The 18,991-nt window shown below is 36.3% G+C and overlaps 1 protein-coding gene across 1 annotated transcript in view; it reads left to right on the plus strand.

Moving 5' to 3' along the window:
- EYA4 (EYA transcriptional coactivator and phosphatase 4) overlaps nucleotides 1-16,447 on the plus strand; it is a 102,422-nt gene extending 85,975 nt beyond the window's left edge. The window contains exons 11-16 of the mRNA XM_007947381.2: nucleotides 1,057-1,115; nucleotides 1,223-1,383; nucleotides 4,401-4,515; nucleotides 10,059-10,180; nucleotides 12,160-12,260; nucleotides 16,367-16,447. Coding sequence (XP_007945572.2) covers nucleotides 1,057-1,115; nucleotides 1,223-1,383; nucleotides 4,401-4,515; nucleotides 10,059-10,180; nucleotides 12,160-12,260; nucleotides 16,367-16,447 — 639 coding nt within the window. The remainder of the gene's footprint in view (nucleotides 1-1,056; nucleotides 1,116-1,222; nucleotides 1,384-4,400; nucleotides 4,516-10,058; nucleotides 10,181-12,159; nucleotides 12,261-16,366) is intronic.
- The last annotated feature ends 2,544 nt before the right edge of the window (nucleotides 16,448-18,991 follow it).

Raw genomic sequence — 18,991 nt, forward strand, 5'->3', positions numbered from 1 at the left:
TTTTTTTTTTTTTTTTAATTGATTTTGAGTGGTAAGCACTATGTATATCTGAATATGTGAGTCTGATTGAAATAATTTGAGGGAGGAAAAAAAAAAAAAGAGGCCCAAAAGGCTAAACAATACTTATTCTGAAGTTAGAGTAAGAACTACATATTTTAAATGCTCTATCTAAATTCTACCTCAGGTCATGTGATATTTTTTCTGGAACTTTGCAGATTATTTGAAGGTAACAAGACTAGCAGAACAGCAAAAAAGAATTAAATCTTCATAGAAAAGTTACTGTTTGACTTGAGCATACTGTACCTTAAAATCACATCATTTATGTGTATATATTTACCTAATTTTCTTTTGAGAAGGTACATGTTCATTATTTCCCTTTTACCTATAAGTATTCTGTTCAGTTTTAAAACAAAACCAAACAAAAGCCTGAAAAAAAGAAGAATATGTTAGCCTCTATGGTCATTACTGTTTTGTTGTATTGTAGAAAAACTAGGATTTGTAAAATAACACCAGCATGGTTCTTGCATAGTATTTCTGTCCCAGCTAACAAAAGGAAGTCAGAAATCTCACAGGACACCATCATCTGTCAGGTCCTATTGCTGCTCAACAAAGAATAAATAAGAGGAACTACTTGAGGTGTTCAGACCAAAAATGTTTTCTATGTTTTCTGATGAGATTTGCTTCCATACTTAACTATGCACAAGAACAAAGCCTGAAAGTAGAGATAAATAGTTACAAATATTAAAGACGAGAATTTCTTAGCAACAATTTGACAATTGATAGAAGAAGAGGAAATCTGCGTTTTAAATTGCTACAAAGAAACGCCATGCTATGTGCTTCCGGGGCCTTTTTGTGGTACTCTTCTGGATTTAGATTTTATAGAGTAGACTTAGTACCATTTTCTAGCAAGCCAAAAACAAGAGTGAGAGGGTGGGGCAAATGGGCAAATGCTGCCATCTTCTGGCCGCCGCCCGGTTGATAGACTATGGACAAACCTTTAACTGTGGTGAAAAGCATCATTTGAAACACAAATAATTTTTGCAATATTTTTAACAGGAGTGTGATCAAGTTCATATAGATGATGTTTCCTCCGATGATAATGGCCAGGACTTGAGGTAAGCCATGCGTTTTAGTATGCTGTTTCCTACAGAAATTCAGTGATGGAGTTGTGCACATGTAATTATTTCTTTTATTTCTTTTTAATGTATTTTGGGTGTTGCAGTACCTACAGTTTTGCAACTGATGGCTTCCATGCAGCTGCAAGTAGTGCAAACCTTTGTTTGCCAACAGGTGTAAGAGGAGGGGTTGACTGGATGAGGAAGTTGGCTTTTCGTTACAGAAGAGTAAAAGAATTATATAACACCTACAAGAACAATGTTGGAGGTATGTGTGGCTTGGTAAATCTCAAGACGCTTTAGATGCAAGTCAAATTCAAACCGACTTTCCATGTTAGAGGCTATCTTACTGTAAAGGAAATCCCCAGAGCACATGCTGAATTATGTTAGTCTGGAATTTTATATTTTTTACAGCTGATGGGGGGGGGATGATATTAATGACAAAATAAAATATACAGCTCTGTCAAAAAAATAGGGAAATTTTGTGGGAAATTTTGTGTGCCCATATGTGTGGTCAAGATTTACAGTAGGGAATTGGTTTAAAGTTCTCCAGCTGATGTTTGGAATGTTATCAGTGAAAATCAGACAGAGGAACTGATTGAATCAGTAGGAAGGAGAGTGGCCTAAGAGGACAGCCCCAGTCATTGAAAGCAGAGTTGTTAGCAACCATTGCCTTTCTAGGATCCTATAAGAAATAAATGTGAAGAGTGATTAATGTCATTTTAAGGAGCTCTGGTGGTGCAATGGTTAAAGCATCTGGCTGCTAACCAAAAGGTCAGAGGTTTAAACCCACCAGCTGCTCTACAGGAGAAAGATGAGGGAATTGGCTTCTGTGAAAATTTACAATCTTAGAAACCCTATGGAGCAGTTACACTCTGTCCCTGGGGTGGGTCTGAGTTGGAATTGACTCTGTGGTAATGCTTTTCTTTTCTTAATGTCATTTTAAAGACTTTCAGCAAGCCTATTTTAACCTTTTGGAAAGTGCATGTTATCCAACTGTTTGTCTTTCCCATGTATAGTGTTAACTGTAATTATTATGGTTTTAAAAGTTCAAATACTCTCTAGGTTGTATCTGAACCACTTTATTCCTACCTATATGTCTATTACAGGTGACATCAAAACTGAGATCCTGTATGTGCTTCTTGATATAAGAAGCCTTAATGATCTCTATTATGCAGATCAGTTTTAGGTCACAGGACTCCTAAGATTAGAGACTAAGTTACATAAGATTCCTGTTCCAGGTTTTAAAATTTGTTTCTCTTTTTTAAAAAATGAAGAATGATTGTGGAACATAAACCAGAATCCAAAACTGAATGATACAGTTAAATATACCTGTTCATACTATACATATATATATAAATATATTGTTGTTGTTATGTGCCATGGAGGAGTCAGACCCGACTCATAGAGACCCCTCCTTGGGTTTCCAAGGCAGTATCACTATGGAAGTAGATTGCCCCATCTTCCTTCCGAGGAGTGGCCGATGGGTTTGAACCTCCAGCCTTCTGGTTAGCAGTCAAGTGCCTTAGCCACTATGCTACCAGAGCTCCCATATATATATATATATATATATATATATATACACACACACATATATGTTATAGAATATGGTATTTTTAAAAAATCTGCTTTTTTAGATCATAGATCACCAGCCCTTTCCTCTGAGGGACCTCTGGCTGGACTCAAGCTTGCAAACTTTCGGTTTAACCGTTTGTATCACCCAGAAAGTCTTGGATATAGTATAGTATAATAAGGTATTTATATGTTTTAAATATTTTATATATAAAAGCATATATCTTGTGAGTAGACATCCATCTCTGCTCACTTTCCCACTGCCTAGCATTGACACAATAAAAAAGGATCTAAAAGGCATAGAATTACAGACAATTTTAATATTTGAACCAAAAGGCAGATTAGATATTTTCTAGTGGAAAACATCATTTACAAATGAGAAATGGGCCTGTAAAAACTGCCACCTTGGCAGGATCCTAGGGGTACAACTGTGGTTTTCTAATTCATTCCAATCATCTGTTCAAGACATTTTGGTAAAATCAAATAAATAGATATTCTATCAATTGTGAGAAACCTGATTAACATTGAAAATATCTCCCTTTGGAAAAAATGAATTAATTTGTATCATTCTGATACATAATAACTTCCTTCTTACTGAATATTATTAAAGTTATTTCCAAATTAGTAAGGTTACCATGAAATAGTCATATCTTAAAACATTTAAACGTGAGTCTATTATCTGTAATTTGTGGGCATCTTTACTGATATGAGGACATGTGAGATTTGTCAGAAACTATAAATTTTGATAATTTTCCATATCTATATGTGTTCCCAGTATCCTAAAATATATTTAATTAAATTGGGGAAATTAAAAAAAAAAAAAAACCTCATTTTTAATGGCTTTACATTCTCTTCTTTGCACTCAGCTCCTAATGTGAAGGTTGGCAGTTCAAATCCAGCCAGCAGCACTGTGGAAGAAAAACTTGGCTGTCTGCTTCCACAAAGATTATATGCAGCCAAGGGGGCAGTTCTCCTCTGTAACACACAGGAATGCCATGCATCAGGGTTGATTTCAGTGGCAGTGGGTTTAGTTTTTGTGTTTTCTTCTTGTCATAAAAGCAAGATCTGCATCATTTTAAATTAAAAAAATTAGTATGCCAACTTTGTATCATAACAACATTGTCTCTATGTCATATGCTTTAGGATTATAAACATAATGCTTGCCTTCCTTTTACAAAAGGAGATTTTATGGTTTGTAATAACGTTTGCAGTAGTATTAGAAACACTCTATTAGCTATGACCAGTATTGCTATTTCAAAGTGGATATGATTGTAATTAATAAGAAATTTTCAGGCAGCCATATTGTTTGAGGTTTGACTTCCTAGATCTGGTCGACTCTTGTTTCTCCTCTCGATTGCTCATATCACAGTCTCTTGGAGTGGGCCCTAGAGTTTTCAAAGAACTCCAGGTGATTGCTGTCTGCTGCATCAGACTCTAGATTCAGGGGCAGAGACTGTGACCCCCTTTTTCACTGTTATATCCTCAATTTTCAGCCTACAACCTGACACTTAGAAGTTGATCTGCAAATATCTGTTGACTGAATGAGTTATCAATTCTGAAATAACGAATCAGTATTGATATAAATCAATCTCTCTCTCCATTTCTGGTATAGATTGGAATAAAAATTATTTATAGTAGACATTAGGGAGACCAACCTAGATATCCCTGAAAACAAAGTGTCTCTTAACTCGGCTTTGCTTTTTGGTGTTGCAGGACTCCTTGGCCCTGCCAAGAGAGATGCATGGCTGCAGTTAAGGGCAGAGATTGAAGGGCTGACAGACTCCTGGCTAACAAATGCACTTAAGTCTTTATCTATTATTAGTACGAGGTAAGTGGTATTGTTACAGTTTCTATCTTTACTGTATTGAAGATGAAGTTCTAATAACACATATATAAAAGTGTTGTAATTGTATGAGGCAGTTTTAGAGTTTGAAGAGCTAACAATTCACTGATTCCAGTAATGAATTTCAATCTCAATATTTGTGTGTTTGTGTGTGTGTGTGTGTGTGTGTGTGTTTAGGGGGAGGGTTGCAGCTTCTTAGAATAACTAGGGGATTCCATTTCTCCACCCTTATGTTCTAGTTATGCAGTGGTTAAGGCATTTGACTGCTAACCAAAAGATCAGCAGCTTGAACCCAACAGCCATTCTATGGGAGAAAATTGAGGCAGTCTGCTTCCAATAATAATTATAGCCTTGGAAACCCTGTAGGGGTCACTATTACTTGGAATCAAATTGATGGCAGTAGTTTTGGTTTCTTTATCTCCTCATAACTCCACAGAAAGATCAAGTCACTTCTGGTGGAATAAAAAAGCATTCTATTAGTGACAAAGTACAAGGGATGATGAAAAAAAAAATGTTATTTATATAATAAAGGCATGTTTTAGGCTTTTTAGGTTATAATAGAAAATATACATAATTTCAATGTACCAAGAAGGTAAGTGATAACCCTAGAAAAAATGTAAACCTCTTTGTTGTTTGAACTAAACAGTGAAATTCTGACTTACCATGTAGATAATAGAATTAAATATATTATAACAAGTTAATGACCATAAATGCTGATTAATAAAGTACTGTAAGTTTGAATCAGATCAACTACATCTGTGGAAAGAGGCAATACAGAGGCTGAGTATCAGCCAAAACAAGGCCGGGAGCTGACTGTGGAACAGACCATCAACTGCTCACATACAAGTTCAACTTGAAGATGAAGACAATTAAAGCAAATTAGAGCTATGAGAGCCAAAATATGACCTTGCTTATATCCCTCCTGAATTTAGAGACCATCTAAGGAATAGATTTGATGTATTGAACACCACTGACCGAAAGCCAGTAGGAATTGTGGGATGACAACAAGAATATCATCCATGAAGAAAGCAAAAGATCATTAAAAACAGAGGAAAGGAAGACCAAAATGGATGTCAGAAGAGACTCTGAAGCTTGCCCTTGAACAGAGTAGCTAAGCAAATGGAAGAAATGACAAGATAATAGAGCTGAACAGAAGATTTCAAAGAGCAGCTGGAGAAGACAAAGTCAATTATTATAATGAAATGTGCAAAGACCTGGAGTTAGAAAAGCAAAAGGGAGAACATGCTCAACATTTCTCAAGCTAAAAAAGTAAGGAAAAAATTTAAGGATTGAGTTGCAATATTGAGAGATTCTATGGGCAAAATACTGAATAATGCAAGAAGCATCAAAAAAAGGTGGAAGGAATACAGAGTCACTGTACCAAAAAGAGTTGGCCGATGCTCATCCATTTCAGGAGGTGGCATATGATCAAGAACCAATGGTATCGAGGGAAAAAGTGTAAGCTGCAATGAAGTAATTGGTGAACAAGGCCCCAGGAACTGATAGAATACCCATTGAGATGTTTCAACCAACAGGTGCTATGCTGGAGGCACTCATTCATCTATGCCAAGAAATTTGGAAGACAGCTATCTGGCCAACTGACTGGAAGAAATCATTATTGATGCCCATTCCAAAGAAAAGTGATTACACAGAATGTGGAAATTATCAAACAATATCATTAATACTGCAAGCATATAAAATCTTACTGAAGATAATTAAAACACAGTTGCAGCAATATATTGCCAGAGAACTTCCAGAAAATGCAAGCTGGATTCAGAAGAGAACATTGGAATGAGAGACATCATTTCTGATGTCAGATTGATCTTGGCTGAAAGGAAAGAATATCAGGAAGATGTGTATTTGTGTTTTATTGACTATGCCAATGCATTCAATGTGTGGATGATAACAAATTATGGATAACATCAAGGAGAATGGGAATTCCAGAACACTTACTTGTGCTCATGAGGAACCTGTACATAGACCAGGAGGCTATCGTTCAAAGAGAACAAAGGAATACTGCATGGTTTAAAATCAGGAAGGGAGTGTGTCAGGGTAGTATCCTTTCACCATACTTATTTAATCTGTATGCTGAGCAAATAATCAGAGAAGGTTGTCTATATGAGGAGGAGCATGGCATCAGGATTGGAGGAAGACTCGTTAACAACCTACGATATACAGATAATGCAACTTTGCTTGCTGAAAGTGAGGATGATTTGAAGCACTTACTAATGAAGATGAAAGACTACAGTCTGCAGTATGGATCACATCTCAACATAAAGAAAATGAAAATTCTCCCAACTGGGCCAACAAGCAGCATCATGATAAATGGAGAAAAGATTGATGTTGTCAAAGATTTCATATTGGTTCCACAATCAACACCAATGAAAACAGCACTCAAGGCATCAGATGATGTATTGCACTGGGCAAATGTGCTGCAAAACATCTCTTTCAAGTGCTGAAGAGCAAAGATGTCTCTTTGAAGATAAGGTGCACTTAACCAAGCTATGGCATTTTTAGTTGCCCCATAGGCATATGAGAACTGAACAATGAATGTTGTTGTTGTTATTATGTGCAGTCGAGTCAACCCCAACTTAAAGCAACCCCTCTTTGGGTTTCTGAGGTGGTATCACTACAGAAGTAGATTGCCCAACCTTCCTTCCATGAAGTGGCTGGTGGGTTTAAACCACTAGCCTTCTGGTTAGCAGTCAAGTGCCTTAGGCACTATGCTACCAGAGCTCCTAGACAACGAATAAGGAAGGCCAAAGAAGAGTTGATGCTTTTGAGTTATGGTGTTGGCAAAGAATACTGAATATACCATGGACTGCTAAAAGAACTAACAAATCTGTCCTGGAAGAAGTGCATCTGGAATGCTCCTTGGAAGCGAGAATGGCCAGACTTCGTCTGACCTACTTTGACCATGTTGTCAGAGGAGATCATTCCCTGGAGAATGATATCATGCTTGGTAAAGTGGAGGGTCAATGAAAAAGGGGAAGGCCATCAATGAGTTGGATGGACATAGTGACTGCAATGATGGGCTCTGGTATAGCAAATATTGTGAGGCTAGCATGGGACCAGGCAGTGTTTCGTTCTGTTGTATATAGGGTTGCTGTGAGTTGGAGCTGAGTTGATGGCATCTGACAACAACAACAAGTTGGAAAGGGATAGGTAGTGGAGGTGGAGATGAGCCTTTGCACTGTCTCAAGCCATTGTTTCATTTATGAGTTAGATGAATAATAAAGTTGTGGGTAACACAAAATTAAAAGTAAGAGATAATATTTGGACAGACTGGATTAGAATACAGACAGATCTTAGCAGGGTAAAAGGACAGTCTAATATTAATAACATGGAAGTAAATGATGTGTATCAAATCTTACAGAGCGGCAGCTACAATGATAGCAGAATGTCTAAGGGAACAAGAGAGGGCAAAGCTTCTCTGTGCCTGACTTGAAGGGCCACAGCAAAGTACTTTGCTCAGTTCTGGGCACCACATTCAAATAGAGGCAACGATAAAGTTGAAACACCCAGTGTCCAGTGATTTGACCAGAGAGGTTTACAGGATGTGGAAACCACATTAAAGAAACAGTTGGAGAAAGGAACCGTGGAGTTTAATCTGAAGAAGGGTTAGGTGTGGAACAAAATGACCAATTCTACAAATAAATTAGATTTCTGTTCGTATCTGTAAAGGGAAGAATTAGGAACAATGAGTAGGCATCCTAGGAAGGTGCACATTTTGCTCCATGTATGAAGAATTGTCTAATAAAGTTAGTTGAAAACACAACATGCTCCCCATGCTCCCTTGTGATCTCTGTAACTAATGGCCTGGGGACCAAAATCATGGGAACTGGGACACGAGGACTCCTGAGCTGCCGAAATTGTGGGCAAATATAGAAGAGCACATGTCTCTCTGAGGAAGAGGTTCACAGCTTTCATTATTTCTGAAAGATGTTTCTCATTGTTAAAAACTAAAGGATTGGAGGTTTAAACAGATAACCTTCATGTATTTAATTACAAGGATACGTGATTTTAAGAAATAAATGTAAGTATTACAAGGGAAGGAGAAAAAGAAGTCAATCCTCACTGAACTCTTATGTGTCATATAACCTAAGTTAGTCCCATATGCTATGTTACTGGGAGTTTCACAAAATCCTTGAAAAGTCAGAATAACTAGAGGCTTATAAAAAATTGCTGAAGTGTATATCAGAGCCTTTAGAAAAGTTTATGTCCTTTGAGCTTAATTCTTCTTTTGTGACTATGGTCTAAGAATGTAATCAAAGGTGTAGGAAAAAATATGTTAAGTAGAATTATTTATAACACTGAGAAATTGGAACAATGTAAGTGTGTAAGCTTAAATTCAAAAAATTATGGTACATCCACATGGTGGAGTAGTTTGCACACATTATGTTTTATTGTGGGAAGAATAATAGGCCATGCAATTCAAATGAATAGTCTCCTGATATAAATAGATAAAACAAGTAGAATATAAAATTGTGTATGCAATAGAGTCCCAATAGGAAAAAATATATATACACAGACAGAAATATGCAAAGTAGGTAGATCAGTTATCTCTGGATGGTTATATACTGGATTGTTTTCCTTTTCTTCTTTCTGTTTGTCTGTATCATACACACTTTCTATTATAAATATGTGCTTCATTTGTGCTATAAAAGGAAATGATGTAACTCTGAAATCATGTAGTGTAAATGATGAAACTGTATTTCCAAACCAAATCTCAACACTTAAAAAGCCTATGGTTTATTTTATCCCACCATATTTTTGTTCAGTAACATTGATCTCCAAATGATTTTGGATTAAATCATGTTTTGACAAATTCTTTGTACAACTTTTAAGTGCCACAATGTAGTAATGTGTTTGTGTAGTATGCTTAATAATCTCTCTGCCTTTATTTGGGGAGTTTCTTTGTGCCACAGACAAGTTACTTTTGTTTATTTCTTCATCACTCAAATGAAGGGTTGTATTGGTATCTATTACATTTTGGCCTCTAAACATCTGCATTTCTTTATCTCATAAAATTGATAACTTTATCACTTGCTTCCAGGAGTCAACCTCCTATTCATAGCCAGACATCAACAGAGATAATTTAGAAATGATGTTTTCAGAGGCTAGTTTGAAATTGTTTCGAATAAAGTATAGCTTTTCCCTACAAATGATTGATTCAAAGAAAATAAAACATAACATTATGTCTACTTGGGAGTAAGCATATGCAAACCCATGAAAAGTAGCATTCACCATGCTCTCTAAATTGACATTGAGATCCACATGAGAAAAGGCTTACCAATCTGCTTCTGTAAAGATCACAGCCTGGGAAACCCTATGAGGCAGTTCTGCTCTGCCCTAGAGGGTACTATGAGTTGGAATTGACTTCACAGTATACAACAACAACACTGAAAGGTTAGATTACCAGAAGCTCTTATTATGAATTGAGAGATCACAGTGACAATTTAAAATCTATTCTATTAGCACTTATTTATTATTAGAGAACAAATATGTGTATTTCCTCCCTATGGCAGGAGTAACTGCGTGAATGTCTTGGTAACGACAACCCAACTGATCCCAGCACTTGCAAAGGTTCTACTCTATAGTCTAGGAGGTGCTTTCCCCATTGAGAATATTTACAGTGCAACCAAAATAGGTAAGAAAATTATTTTAAACTCTGTGTTTTGAGGGGTTTATTTGAGTATATGTCTCTGCATGATCCTCTTTTTCATCAAATTTGCTATTTGAGCATCAGGGAAATTTAGAAAGACCCCAAATAACAAAGTCCTTGTAACTTACTGTGCATGTGTAAATTTTATGACAACTTTTAGCTAATGAAATTCTGAAGTTAATATCTGAATAGTTCTGACTCATTCTTTATATTTCTTAGAATAATAAGTCATATGTTATCTAAATAATATATAATGTCTCTAGCCACAGTATTTAATATTTTTGTATATATAATATTATATCGTACATATACAGTAAACTAGATCCAAGATAAAAATACTATTTTGGCATTACAGGAGAGTCCCACATTTTTGAACTAGTGTTGTTTACTCCAGGAAAAAAAAAATAGCATTTGATAAATCAGAAAACATAACTGGAATTTTCATATCACATGAGTGGCTGGAAATCCACATTGTGCAATGTGCAGTGGCAATCAAACAACAGCCGTGTGTTTTGAATGTTTATCTGTGTAGCCATCATTGACTTTAAGTACATTTCACAGACTAAGATTTCTAATAAACTTTCAAAAACCACAACTTCATCAACTTTGGCCATCTTGAAAGAAAGAAAACAGCTCATGTATTCCACTGTCTGCCCAAGACATGCCTGGGGAAATGGATGAGCTGTGTAATGTGCCCTGAAGGTCAGCAAACTTTGGCTCTGGCACCTTGACAAGAGCAGTGCAAAATCCTAAAATCCCCACCAAAAATAACCTGCCCTGGGCCTCACAAAAGTCTGATACTGGCACTGGCAGACGGAGCCCCCACTTGCAGCTGTTTTAGGAGTACAGTTAAAGAGAGCCAGGCATTCATAAAGTAAATTCCATGTTGTCACAAACACAACAGTTCAGAGCCTCAATGGCCAATCCCACAGATTTTTTACATAAACACATGTATTTGTGCTAACAGCATTTATATACAGGAAAATTTGGTTTTGCCTTTGACAAATCAACTAATTCTGTACCAGTATAAGCATATCTTTGAAAATGAATGATATTCCTTTTTTTATGGGCCAAATGGTCTGTTATATATAATCTGAAAAAAAAAAAAAAAAACATTTTTGTTTTTCTCTTTGGGCTAGTTTGTTTGGTGTTCTGAACTATCAGATTGAGAAAAACTGAAAAAGTAGCCATGACTGCTTGAACATTATGGGAATGAAGTTCAAAAAACACCGGTGTTTGTAGACAAAGAACATGTAGCAATTCCATGGTGGTATTCTTGTACAGTGATCAGAGGATGGTAGTGTTATCCATGCTGTGGCCCAATCAGACAGCACTCTTAGTTCCATGAATCTGCGCAGACTAGCTCTCATACACTTGAAGAAAGGAGTTGTTTATCAAGGTAATTCCACTTTTCTTTATAGGTGAATCTTCAGTTTTTCACAATCATGTGTTAAGCTGATTTGTCTATAGGACTTAAAATAAATTAAATAAAATTGACATAAAGCATTTCATAAACAGATGCTATTAAAATTTAGAGTTGCTTTTAAAATGGTTCAGAAATTCTTTTGGTGGAGTACACATATTAACTTTTTTCTTTGCATCAAATGCTTAACCCTACAGACTTTTTCAGAGTGTAAAACACATTTGCTCAATTGTCTGTCCTAAGTAAAAACTTAATGTTATTTGAACATGTTTGTTGATTTCATAAACCCAGAATTTGTAAGCTGGTTCAAGTGATGTTCAAGAGAAATTAACTTAACACTTTATAAATCTTCAGGTTACTGAATGCAATGGCTGGAAGAATAAGCAGTGCATTGTTTTTCAGGCAAGGAAAGCTGTTTTGAGCGTATAGTGTCCAGATTTGGCACTAACATAACTTATGTTGTGATTGGAGATGGCCGAGATGAGGAACATGCCGCTAACCAGGTAACTTCACTCTGAACTGTATCTCATTTATCTTCCAGGAAAAGAAAGTTGCTTTGAACGAATAATGCAAAGGTTTGGCAGAAAAGTAGTATATGTTGTAATTGGGGATGGTGTAGAAGAAGAACAGGCAGCAAAAAAGGTAACCTGTCTCAAATAATGTTGGTGTGATAACTCCTAATGCAAGCCGTTTTGTTTGCATTCCTGTAGTTTGGCCCAGTGGCAGCTTGACAAATGATTTAAATACAATGTAACGAGAGCATGAGAAGGTCAATACTTACATTCAAATAAACCATTTGGAGTCTAGCATTTTTTTTGCCTAAACTTTGATAGGAAATACAAGAAAATTTAATTACATTATTGTGTGTATGTAAATATGTATGTGTATGTATACATAGATGATCATCAATGAATCACCTACCTCTGCATGTTATATAACAAGATGTAGCCAAGATGGTGCATAACATGAAGATATAGGTGATCCATAGATGATGTGAATGTCCCAATTCTTACCCTTTTCCTCATCCATTCACTTTATACTACATGGTCTTGGGACTGGATGAAAGTAAGTATTCATAAGGGTAGCATGAGGGTAGATTTAATAGCTGAAGTAAAAACAGTGGTGAGAAATTAAGAAAACGTTATTGGGCTAGGATGTACTAGTCATATCATTTTGTGCCAACTTGTCCTTGAGACTTAGGGGCAGCATGTCTCTACCTTCTGTAAGAGTGTCTTCTGTTTTGGTGAGCCATCAGTATTTGATTGAAGCCAAGCAGATGGCCTTGAACGCTTTGGAAAGATAGGCCTTGGGTATTTAAATAAGGCTTTGCATCTGGCCTATATTTCTGAATAGGGGCTCTGGTAGCATAGTGCCTAAGGCACTTGCCTGCTAACCAGAAGGCTAGTGGTTCAAACCCACCAGCCACTCCTTGGAAGAAAGGTTGGACAATCTATTTCCATTGGTACCACCTTGGAAACCCAAGGAGGGGTCGTTATGAGTCAGGCCTGACTTGACGGCACACAACAACAACAACAACATATTTCTGAATAAGAAACCAAGGCAATTAATAATCATGAAATGATTAGCTCAAGATCAAAGGAAGAATGATTTGAGGACTGATCCCAGACACCAAACTATCAGTCAGCACCACACTGAGCTCTATAGCTTCCTTCACTGAATCACAGCAAAACATTGTGTAGCCAAGGTAAAAACAGCCGAATTTATAAGACAAAGCAAACTAATAATTTCTTAAACAATGACCTATCAGCCATTAATATTTTACATAGAAAGATATTTCTCCATATTCTTCTAAGGAGATTTCAAACCATCATCTAATAAAGCCTTCATTGAACACTTACATGTGCAAGAGTGTTTACCTGATTTCTCTTTTGCATAAAATTATCCAAATAAATCGTTCTCGGGAGAAGTTTATGGACATAATAGAAGGAGAAAGGAAATGATTATATTCCTAGTCAGTTCAAATCAAGCAAAAAGGAGGAAGAGAAACCACTGCCACTTTAGAAAGCTTGAGAACAGTGTTGGCTGCCATACTTGAAATTCCCCATGTTTTTTTTATAACATCAAGCAACCTGGTGCAAGCTCTGCCTCCCACAGAACACCTGGGTCTTAATTAGCAATGTCAATGACCCAAGACAGAACACCAGACCAAGGATGTTGTTCTCTATGAGGTCAGGGAATATAGCCTCTATGAGGTGAAGGAATACAACTTTCATCGCCAACTACTACTTGAAATGCTTCCAGTCACACACCATTGAAATCTCTTCTGGAGTTTGTCAATGTCCTGCATCCATTTTGTTTTGATTTTTCACATTGCCACCATTATTATGTACAACAAATAACAGTAAATGATGCAGCCACTGAAGGGAACAGTTTACATGTCTTTCAGCCTATGCAAAATTCACATAGGTCCAGGGTAATAAAATTTACTTTTCCAAACCAGAACTACTATATTCCCTTGAAAATTAAAACTTACAAAGTCTACTCCAATTGTCCATGCTGTGAAAGGTAAACTTGATGTAGGCCAATTGTTATACCTTCTACTTTACACCTAAAATTTCAGGAGTAAAGGGCATGACTCCGAGTGAGGACTTTGGTTAGAATGCTACTTCCAAATGGTTGTTTATGTAGGTACGGTTTCGGTGATGGTGAAGCTTCTAGTACTATTTTGAAACGTCGGTGATTGGTTTCTCTAGTACCCAAAATGCATGCTTTTCTTTGGATTAGTTATAATTGCATGTGCAGAAATATTAAGTACTATTTGGTTATTGCAAATAGATCTGAGCTGAATGAAAAAAAAAAAAGTAACTTCTCATTTTTTGTGCTTTAATTTGATCTAAAAATACTTTGTTTTGGGAATTTAAGAAAAAAAAAAATCTCCAAGTTTAGGGGCAATAATATGCAACAGCTCTCCTGTAGAAATATATAAAGGGAGCCACCTATGTAATTCTAAATTTTCTAAAAGCCATAAAAGTAAAACAAGAGTCAAGTAAAATAAATGTTAATAAAATATTTTAACTAACCCAATATATCGAAAGGAGCTCTGGTGGTGTAGTGCCTAAGGCATTTGACTGATAGCCAGAAGGCTGGTGATTCAAACCTACCAGCAACTCCTTGGAAGGAAGATTGGGCAATCTACCAAGGAGGGGTTGCTATGAGTCGGAACCGACTCGACGGCAGTGAGTTTTTGTTGTTATTATTGTTTGTTTGTTAATACATCCAAAATATCATTGCCTCAATAGCTAATCAATATAACAATTACTAATTGCTATTTCATGCCTTTTTTTTCCTATTCTCATTCTCTTTAAATTCAGTATGTATTTGACACTGAATTAACCACATTTCAAGTGCTCAGTAGCCATGTGGTTAGTGGCTACCATACTGGACAGCACAGAATTTTATAAGAGTAATGATTAAAATTATGCCTAATAAAATTCTTTACCATGACATGTGTGTGTGTGTGTGTGTGTATAGATATTCCCATTATAGATAGATATATGAATATATATTCCACACATACATATTTTAGAAGGCGTCAGTGGTCCAAACTTACAAATAATATTTTTGTTTTTGTCAATTGCTATAGCATAGTGTTCCTTTTTTTGTCCCTGCATTATTATCTCCCAAGGGAATCCTTTTAGTCTTTTTCCCCTAAAAAGTCTTTTTTCCCTAAAAAGCCCTCTTTCCCTAGTTTTTTCTCCTCTGTGAAATTTTAATACTCCATATATGTTGTTGTATAGAATCCCTAGTGATGCAAACATCTAATGTGCTGAGCTGCTAACCAAAAGCTAAGAGGGCAAGTCCACTCACAGGTACCTAGGAAGAAAGATTTGGCAGTCTACTTGCAAAATCTCAGCCATTGAAAACCTATGCAGCACCGTTCTGCTCTGACATAGATAGTATTGCCATGAGTCTGAATGGACTTTTTTTTTTTTTTTTTAATACATACCTTCTGATACATGAGTCAGAGTCCCCTCAACAGCAATGGCTATATAGCGGTACGTTTGGATAGTTGAAGGATCACAAACCATTGTAATGTATAAGGTTTTTTCTTTCCCCAAGAATTCATTTTTGCCCCCATGGAGAATGCATGCTAGAGTGCTTTTCTTCATCCTGACACCAGAGAAATAAATCCTATCAACTCTACTAACTTAAATTATTAGTTACCCTCAGACAACTAAGAAAATTGATTAGCCTGCATTTTTTCCTACATTATATTGTCTAGCTTCAAATTTTTTCATAGAAAGTAATTCACCTTCTTTTCCTCTCAAGTAGACAAAAGACTTGGGATTATGATGTTTATGGTTTGTTGTTTTTTTTTTTTTTTTTATTTTGGTTTTACATGAGAGATGGACCTTTAGAAGGGATACAGTTATTAAAATTTTCTTTCCATCAGACAAGTAGGATTCTCATGCCCAGCTTGCTTTCCCAGATATTGATGTTGGCAATACCACTTTCCAAAATCAATATAAGCTACTTTAGAAATGTCAACATTTGTTTTAATCATCATTAAAATCCAGTTCAGATCTATTTCTTTATGATTTTGAACATGCTCTATTGATGCTTCCAAGCCTTCAAATGTCATCATCCCTCCACTAAACTCCCTCCCTTGAACTTGGGTGGTCTACACACTCCTGTGTATACTGCTGCTTTGTTGACACAATAGTTATGATCTCTCTCTCCATCCCTCCCTCTTCTCTCTCTCGTTCCTCCATCTTTTAACCACACAGCACAACATGCCCTTTTGGAGGATATCAAGTCATTCAGACCTCTTGGCTCTACATCAAGCACTGGAATTAGAATATTTGTAACTGTGTTCTCCAGCTGGAGATCTGTTTTTTTTATATTTCAAGTACACTGAATTTTTATGTGTGATTCATCCCTCTGGCTTTACACATATAAATTGTCTTAAAGGATGAAATCATATTTGGAATGAAAATTCCACAATGAAAAATTCAGATTGCTGAATGGAATTAAACTTTAGTGCTACAGAAAGGAAGCTCTATGGTCTTACATTTACAACATTTTAATGAGTTTAAGATAATAATAATAATCTGTGGAGGTTGCTGGTACACACCAAATGAATCCTAACTGGAATTTACAGCTTTAGCAAAGAACTCTTACCCTGGCAAAGCACCAATACACAGGCTCCGTCTGACAAGGTGGTGTTCAACAACATTCCTCAATATGGGATCGCTTCTCGGCCCTGAGGTTTGAATCTGACTTTAGCCTACCTAACCCAGAAAATCTGAATTGGAATGCACTCAGACTGTATAAGGACAGTCCTATCTAGACCTGTAATTTGTGTAAATTATTGATGAAAATAATTTACTGTGACTTTATTAGCAGCTGACTTTGAAGGTGGATGCAATTTTTTCTTTCATTTTGGGGGGAGGGGCAAGGGAGGGAGAATGGGAATATAATATTGTTTCTTTTTTTAAGTTTGGCAAACAGAATGTTCATACTGATGTGCTGTGCCTTAAATACAAGACAGCGTTTGTGTGTTACAATGTAACTTTGGTTGACAATCTCTGTAGATAATGAAAAACAAAAACCTTTGAGATCATTCTTCACATGACCAAATTTTAAAAACAAGCTATCAAAGCTTAACATTGCATCAGCAAGAAACAGGATTTGCTACAATAAGAAAATAATAATAATAATAATAATAGTAAAGGAAAGCTTGTGTTTTTATTTGGGTTCTTAATAATTCCAATAATTTGTATGAGGCAACTATTTGTGCAGAAGGTTTGGGCAAGACTGTGGGACCTTTACTTTGAAAGTGAAATGTGTGTTGAAGTCTTGAGGACCCTTTCTACAGTTTTACTGGAGAAAACTAAGAGCCATATTCATGACGACTTGCACTGTTTTGAGGTTTAGACTTTTTGATGTGTGTAACTTGCATAGAGGAGAATATTCTCATGCAAATCATAAAAAATTAACACTCAGACTTTCAGAGAAATGTGTATGGAATAAACATGGCTTAAAATAGGCATATTTTTCCCTAATATACCATTAGTGAAAATGAGATGTCATCAGTAGTTGAAGGCTGATGCCCCAGATGGCTTTCTAAGGAAAATGAATCCATGGAAATATTACCTAGAATATCATCATAAGATGAATTAGCAAGTGAGCCAAATCTTGGCTGCATTACTGAAATCACTAGAGTAAAATAGTACCTGGTTCTCTGTTTTAACACATCAATCCAGTTTCTCTCCATTACAGACAAGCAGATGTTAGTTTCTGCCTATATGGATACTACACAATTGACTGCATTCATTGCAAGGAATACTTGTCATCGTGGGTTTGCATGTTTTGTTTTGTTTTTCTTCTTGGTGTGTAGCCCATGTTAGGAACACGATACAAGTTCTACCAACATTTTTTATGACATGATTTCCCTTGTGGAAATGTAAGGCTTCAAGATCTAGGAGTGTTTTACTGGTATCTGTACCTGCAGTTCTGTGTTTAAAATGTCATAATTTGGAACCTGGAATCCAGCTATTGGGCAGTGTCTGTAATGGGAGAATGGTCCATGATAGCTCATCGGCTGCAGCTTCTGTGACTTCAGCGAGGCCCATGCTTCGCACACTGATCACTAGAATCACTATAGAAATGTGATTTTATTTTTCTAGGCTGTACAACCTATGTTTCTTTACTGGAAGCTAATGCCATGTTTACAGGGTTAGAAAGTGACTGAGATTCCCAATTTTGCATAAGATTGTGATTTAATCATATAAACCTTAAACTTACTCTTTAAGTTTTATAGCTTTTGGCCTGCTGTTGCAGACAAAGTAAGATGGGCTACTTTTAATAGTCATAATTTTCAAAGCATTGTACTTCTTTTGGCCCTCAGCTTGAAAATAACCATTTAAAAATTAAAGAGTTGCATTGATAACTAGTACTTAATTATTTTGTGCACTAAAACCTTGAATATTGATTGCTGTGAATAAAACAAAATTATCTTTACTGTAAAGCCAGTTTATTTAAAGGTAGTGTGACATCTGAATTTTTTATTCTTTTTCATATGAAACAAGCAGTGCTTCTTATGTTGCTAAACTTGGCAGGTGCAAAAGGGACACCCCTTCTAAAAGCAGACAAGTGCAACTGGTTGCATCACCCAGTACTATTTCTCACACACATCTTTTTCCTGATTATTTGTTCAAAAGAGGCTGCCAGCATACTAACTGCCAGGTTGACGGAGAATGGTGTCTCTGGTACAGCAGGGGGTGCAGGCCGACAAACCAGCATCACAGCCGGGCCTTGGGATCTTGAGCGTGTGCAAACTCTATCTCCTCCCTTCCACCTTAGGAGCAGGAAGTACTCTTCCTTTCTGATCTGCAATGAATAAATAACAA

This window comes from Orycteropus afer, unplaced genomic scaffold (genome assembly GCF_000298275.1).
Source record: "Orycteropus afer afer isolate SDZICR_OR568_19922 unplaced genomic scaffold, OryAfe1.0 scaffold00182, whole genome shotgun sequence".
Taxonomy (NCBI): domain Eukaryota; kingdom Metazoa; phylum Chordata; class Mammalia; order Tubulidentata; family Orycteropodidae; genus Orycteropus; species Orycteropus afer.